General features: G+C 42.3%; 1 protein-coding gene across 10 annotated transcripts in view; it reads left to right on the top strand.

The window, feature by feature from the left end:
• The window catches only part of adgrl3.1 (adhesion G protein-coupled receptor L3.1), a 161,497-nt gene that overhangs the window by 117,305 nt on the left and 37,686 nt on the right, over positions 1-6,506 (top strand). For 9 of the 10 annotated variants that reach the window (XM_015040981.1, XM_015040986.1, XM_015040987.1 and 6 more), the window contains 3 exons: positions 1,252-1,428; positions 2,410-2,619; positions 5,581-5,801. In XM_015040981.1, coding sequence (XP_014896467.1) covers positions 1,252-1,428; positions 2,410-2,619; positions 5,581-5,801 — 608 coding nt within the window. The remainder of the gene's footprint in view (positions 1-1,251; positions 1,429-2,409; positions 2,620-5,580; positions 5,802-6,506) is intronic. The other variant, XM_015040982.1, reaches the window with a different exon arrangement.

A 6,506-nucleotide genomic window follows, 5' to 3' on the forward strand; every position in this document is an offset into this window, starting at 1 on the left:
TTGAATGAGTGTTAGGCTATACATTTTCAAGTTCTTTTGTTTCACTCCAACTGTGTTTGACACTCTCCGGATGAGAAAAGAAGATTCTTCCGCTCTAACAGACTGAAGTCCATATTGTCTCGGTGATGATGATCTGCACCAGGGTTTCATTATGTGCTTCTCATTCAACAAGCAAATGTGTGTCCAGTTGGTGACCCAGATTGTTGGCAGCAGCAGACTCCTCACTTGCTCTTTCCGAGAGCAACTTTATAGGCCTAACAAACACGTCGTCAGTTTACACAACACAAGCCGCTCCTGCGCCGCAGAACGGCGCACAATGACAGCGGCTGCAGGGCTGTCACCTCCTGCCATGGCGCTCTGTTTATCTGTTGCTGCACTTTTGCATTCTGTCTCTTCTGTTTGTTGTCATGTTGCTGTGTGCGTGTGACTTGCTGTGTAATTCCTCCTTCGGTTTCTTCCGCCGCGTCCTCGCGCTCTCCAGCCACCTACATACACAGATTTCCTTTGCTTTTGCTTTTGTAATTTTTGCTCACTCGAGTCTTTCAGAGCCTCAAATAAATATTAATGTCACAATAAACAAGTTTGACTTGGTCCTGTCCACAGAATTGTTTTCAAAAAATACGATCTTCAAAATGTTTTCTTTTAACAGTTGTGGTCATGGGTTGGTTTTGGTAAGCAGTGGTTTATACCTCAGACCCCTACTATGGACGGCTTTTTGTGCTCGATTGTTGATCTCTGAGCATTGACCTTAGCTGAGAAGAAACATGGCTGCTTTAGAAATGCTTCTGGGGTCTTTTGTGTGATTTGGCACACCAGGCACTTGTGACTAAGGCTCAACAGTGTTTCATGTTTTCTCCATTTGTTTAAAATTGCTTTCATTGTGTCTTGCATGAAGCCTTGGTAATGGCTTTGTAACCATTTCCAGAGAGATACAAGACTTAGACTTTAGATCAGAGAGTGATGTATTTCTTTTTAAGGCCTTTTAGCGTTCTCCTTGTTGTCACATAGGTTCTGTTGGAGTCATTTCTTGCTTCTACGGGTCTGGCAATAATTAAGGCTGGGTGTGGCTAGTCTAACAAAATAAAAGAAAAAGCAGAAGAAATCAGCAAGAAGGGAACATTTTTCATCTTAGCGTTATACTATTTTCCTGGCCATGCTGCACCACCCCCACCTCTCTCGTCTTCTTGTTGTCTGTCTTTGGATTTCTCTTGATCACAATCTCTATTTGTTTTTTTTGTTTTTTTCCTTCAGCAGTCAGAGAAGAATTTCAATCCCAACTGCTCTTTCTGGAGCTACTCCAAGCGCACCATGACGGGATTCTGGTCTACGCAGGACTGCCGACTGCTCGCCACCAACCGCACACACACCAGCTGTTCCTGCACCCACCTCACCAGTTTTGCAGTACTCATGGCTCACGTGGAGGTCAAGGTACGTATGCTCTTTAGTTTTATTTTATTTTTTTTATTTTTTCTTCTGCTTCGCCAGCCAGTTACGGCAGAGGGGAGGGTACCGAGAGGTCAGTTATTCATCATTTCGTAATGAACAGCTGGCCAGCTGGTTAAAAGATTGGGAAGAACAAAGGAGGAGGAGACACGGGCCACCTGTGTTTTGCAGATTGGATCTCTTCAGTGCCTGAGTGTCGGTCGGTCTGTCTGTCTTGGCAGAGAATATTTTTAAAATTGATTTGTTAAGCCTGTTGATGACATTGGACTGACAAAATATTATGTAATACTGACAATAGGATCTCAGAGTTCTGGTTTAGTGCAGGAGACCCGGAACAAAGCTCCAGATCGCATTTTGCTGTAAAAGTGATATTTGATTAGAAGATGAGAGCATTTATTTTGATATCCGTGAGCCATAGTGGGTGTTGGATAAAAGCATTACTGACCCGTCCAGTCCGGAATAAGCGCTTTTCACCTACGTCTTTTGTTACAATAAGGTTGTGCTTCTTTTCACACAGCTTCGGATCAAGTGCGACACCGGTTCTGTCCCCGTGGGGACGCGGATGTGTGTTACATCTAAAGAGGTCATGGTCAGAGTTGGCTTGGCAGGCCTTTGTGGAACACTGTGTGAGGTTTTGAGCAGTAGATCCATCACTGCAATGTTACGGTGAACATTGCTCTGCCTGCCAGCTTGCAGGACACTGATGGATAGAGCTAGCACACCTGTGCAGCGCGGCGTAACGCTGTGGCCCTGAACGCTCGGTGACACGCGGCCAGAACCAGATCACCGGCCAGGGCTGGTGGTGGCGCTCTGTCAGTGCGTGTCTGGTCTTACAAGAACATGACCCGCGTGTGTTTCCAGTAAACCAAGGTTAAACATAGTTATACTGGCTGTGTGTGTACGTGTTATTAAATTATCTTCCCCCTCCACCCCCTCTGGCTTGTCTCGTTTTGCTTTTGCTCACAGAAAGCAGACAGCATGCACGACATGCTCCTGGACGTCATCACGTGGGTCGGGATCCTGTTGTCGCTCGTTTGCCTCCTGATCTGCATCTTCACATTCTGCTTCTTCAGAGGCCTGCAGAGCGACCGCAACACCATCCACAAGAACCTCTGCATCAGCCTGTTCATTGCTGAGTCACTGTTTCTGGTCGGGATCAACAAGGCCGATCAGCCAGTAAGAAGTTTGTGCTCGTTGTTATGCGTGTGGACATCCGTATTATTTGTTTGGCCAAAGGCTCAGGACCTCTGTTCCTTAACAAGAACATAAAAGAGGAAAATAAAACAAAAGTAGACTTTATATTTTGCTCAAAGGTTCAAATTATGTCTTTTTATTCTTTCCAAAACCTTTAGGTTTCATATAAATACATTATTGGCAGCTATAGTGTCAGACTAAAACTTTGGAGTAAAATGTGAAAAGCTTGTCAGTTGATAAGTAGCGTTCCTGCAGATGTGTTTTACTCTGAAGTGCCATTGACACAAGCTGCCGTCGACAGTGATGCCAACAGATCTGACTGGCACCGTGACATTGGTTTCATAATAGATATCAGCACATTTCTTAGATCTCCTGAGTATCAAATAATCATAAACAAACATTTCTCATGGCGGCTTCCTTTTCTCTCATTACCAACTGATGGATTTACTGTCGTGGTTCTTCCCCCCCAAAATCCCTTTGGTTTCCTTTTTTAAGAAAACATAACGACAGATTGGTTGTACAACAATTTCCAGCTAATTCATGAAAGCATTGAGGACCTAGATAGAGTTAAGCTGTTGTGCTTTACACGGCGAGCTAATTCACCCATGATAAATATGTGCAGGCCGAGGGCTTTAATTTGCCTGTTTGAAATCCATTCTCAGCAATCACAGAAATGATTTACAACACACAGTGCTCTTTACACAGACCTGCCTCATAATCTATTAAAGCTTATGTGCTGGCTTGGGTGATGTCATTGCTGTGTTTCAGTCTTCATTTGTCACCTTCTCCCTGAGGCTGAAGGAGCCGCAGTCTCGTTCTCTCTTACTGCATTATCCTGTTAACCGTGCAGACAACATTAAATAAACCATTTCCCAAAAACTAAGAGCCACTCGCTGCACATTTTTGTAAACGTGACCCCACGACTGACCGTTCATTCCAGAGCGGCACCGTACTTAAAAAAAATAGTTCCCAGTACATGCGTCACTGCTGAAGAGCAGATTAAGCCTCTATGAAACACAAGGTGAAATAAAAGTGCACTTTAAAAAAATAAAAAAATAAAAAAATACTTTCTTTTTCTCAGGTGTTGATTGTTAATATTTGTCAGTGGCACCTTGAAAAGTTTATTCTTTGCAAGCAGCTACAGTCAAGGACTACTGAGACTGAGCAAAGCCAAACTCAAGTTTGCAATTGCTATTGAATTTTTATTTTTTTATTTTTTACCATTGTGTATTTTTAGTAGATAAGTCTGTAATACTATTAAATCTTCCCATGATGTATAATATTTTCACAACTCCTCTTTTATGGGATCAAGTCTGATATTAAACACTACTTTGTAACATTTGAATAACACTCAGATTCATTTTGAATGTAATGCAAAAGTTCACTTATTATAAAATAAGCTTTGGATGTATATGGAAACTAATCCTTCACCCTTGACCTTTCTCTACCAAAACAGTGGGAAGCAGTTCCATTTTGTAGAGATTTAAAAGGCCTTTTCTTAATGTTATTTCTGACAGTGGTCATTCTCATGATGGATTAGTTATTGCCCAAATGGACACACAAACCATTTTTTCTGATTTACTTTATACTTTGGTGCATGTCAGACCCCTTAGGTCAGAAGATGCAGATATTTTGTTCTGTTTTATAAAGTAAAGGAAACAAAGATGTGTTCATGATTAGGTGTTTTGTATGTTTCTGTTGTAAAAAAAAAAGAACATCTTTTTTTACATTTAACCCTTTTCCTTATGACAAGTGCTGAACATGTATGCTGATTTGATTATATACCAAATTGAACTGAACTCTTCACCTTCAGTACAGCAATTCAACCTGCATATTAATCCAACTACAGAGTATTCAAACTGAAATTACTCAAGTTTGGATCTTGACAAGCCTATTTGTGCTTTATTACTTCAGGTCAAAGTCGCTGAGTCACTTTGCTGCAATTTCTTTTTCTCTTTTGTACCCATATTTGTCATAGACTAAAAGTGCCAACCCAGCTCATGTCTATTTTTTTTTTTTTTTTGTCAGTTCTTGATGAAAAAGCTTTGCTACCTTTGTCTGGAATGTGGTCAATCAGCACAGGCTGCAGCTGTGAATGCACATTTCTCTTGTATCTTTTCTCACGTATCCTCTTAGGTTGTAGACAGCAAGTGAAGTGTGAACTACAATTAAAGGTTTTGCTTGAAACCCATTGGTTAGAACGACCGAATCAAAGCTCAGACCTGAATAAAGTTAAGATCTGTCAGGCTTAAGAATTGTTTAAAGAAGCAATCCATACAATCTGACTAAGCTTGAGCTATTTTGCAAAGCAGAATGAGATAATATTTTCATCTATGGTGAAACATGTCTTGTCGGCATCGTTCGGTGAAGAGACTTTTCTTTACTGAGATTCCCAGTCCAGTCTGAGTGAGATGGAGCTGACATTTTAGCATTTATATGTACAAAGCTGTTAAAAATATATCCAGCAGACTTTTGGCTATTGACACATGGAAAGATGGTTTAGTAAAGTATTTACTAAGGAGGGGAGAAGAAGTCTTTTCAGATTCGTATTTGGAAAAAAAAAAAAGAGACAAAAAAAGCTGAACAGCATGTGTCCTTTTTGTTTTCATTTGACAATTACACACAGCGTTATGTTGATTTGTCACATGAAATCCCATGAAAGCACACTCACGTTTGTGGTCGGAACATAGCAGAATGTGAAAACGTTGAATTCGTACTTTTGCAGGGCACCGTATCCCTGCCAGCAGAAAATTTCATCACTAAAAATGTTCTTCCTTTTGTGAATATGATAAATTACTGCTCTAAATCGGACCCATATCCTTATCGCCTGCAGTATATTTTTCTGCTCTCCAACTAATCAGTGCAGGCGTCCACCAGCTTAAATATTTCTGTGTGTATTTCCACTCCAAGTGTAATTCAAGTCTTCTCTTTCTCTCTCACCAGATTGTCTGTGCAGTCTTTGCGGCCTTGCTACATTTCTTCTTCTTGGCAGCCTTCACCTGGATGTTCTTGGAAGGGGTGCAGCTCTACATCATGCTGGTGGAGGTGTTTGAGAGCGAACACTCCAGGACTAAGTACTTCTACCTGGCAGGGTACGGCGTGCCAGCTGTCATAGTGGCCGTCTCGGCCGCCGTGGACTACAGGAGCTACGGCACCGACCGAGTGTAAGTAGTGTGGGGGTGAAGAATGCGAGGTGTGAAGCGGAGAATGGATGGATGGGGCAAGGAGGACGGAAGGGGGAGTGAAGTGAGGGCTGAGGCTGGAGTGCCTGCTGTCATTTTGGCTGCGACTGCCACAGTGGACTCAACAAGCTTTGGCACTTCTCAAGAGTCGATACAGAGAGGCTGAGAGGGGAGAGAAGCTGAGAAGGATGAAGAAGAGGAGAGGAGTACGGGGACGAGCAGCAGAGAATGCACCACAGAGTGCCTGCGTGAGTGCAACAGCGAAAATGTGTGAATATGGAAGGATTTAGCAGGCAGGATAGAAGGAGGGAGCAAAAGAAGTGTGGCTTAAGTGTGCGAATGAAAGCATTGAAAAAGCGGGTGATAGAGTGGACTGTTAGCCTGTGTACACGTCCATTCTGGTTTGAAATCGACTGTGTCGAAATGTGGCTGGCCTCTGCTGCGGGGGCACACAGTGGTGGGGAATGAGGATGTGCTTAAAAAGCACAAGGTCGTGTATTGACGTATGGTTGACACCTTCGACCTCACACGCTGCAGGACTCCTAGACAACAGCATGCATTTCATTCATATGAAGCATATGCAAAATAAGCAACAAAAAAAAAAAAAAAAAAAAAAAAAACAAAGAGGGATAAACCCAATTTCCTTTGGGTGCCCCGCCAAAAATTTGTAAATTTTTTGGGGTAACC

The sequence above is a fragment of the Poecilia latipinna genome, unplaced genomic scaffold (genome assembly GCF_001443285.1).
Source record: "Poecilia latipinna isolate Pla-1442-1.1 unplaced genomic scaffold, P_latipinna-1.0 Scaffold535, whole genome shotgun sequence".
NCBI lineage: Eukaryota > Metazoa > Chordata > Actinopteri > Cyprinodontiformes > Poeciliidae > Poecilia > Poecilia latipinna.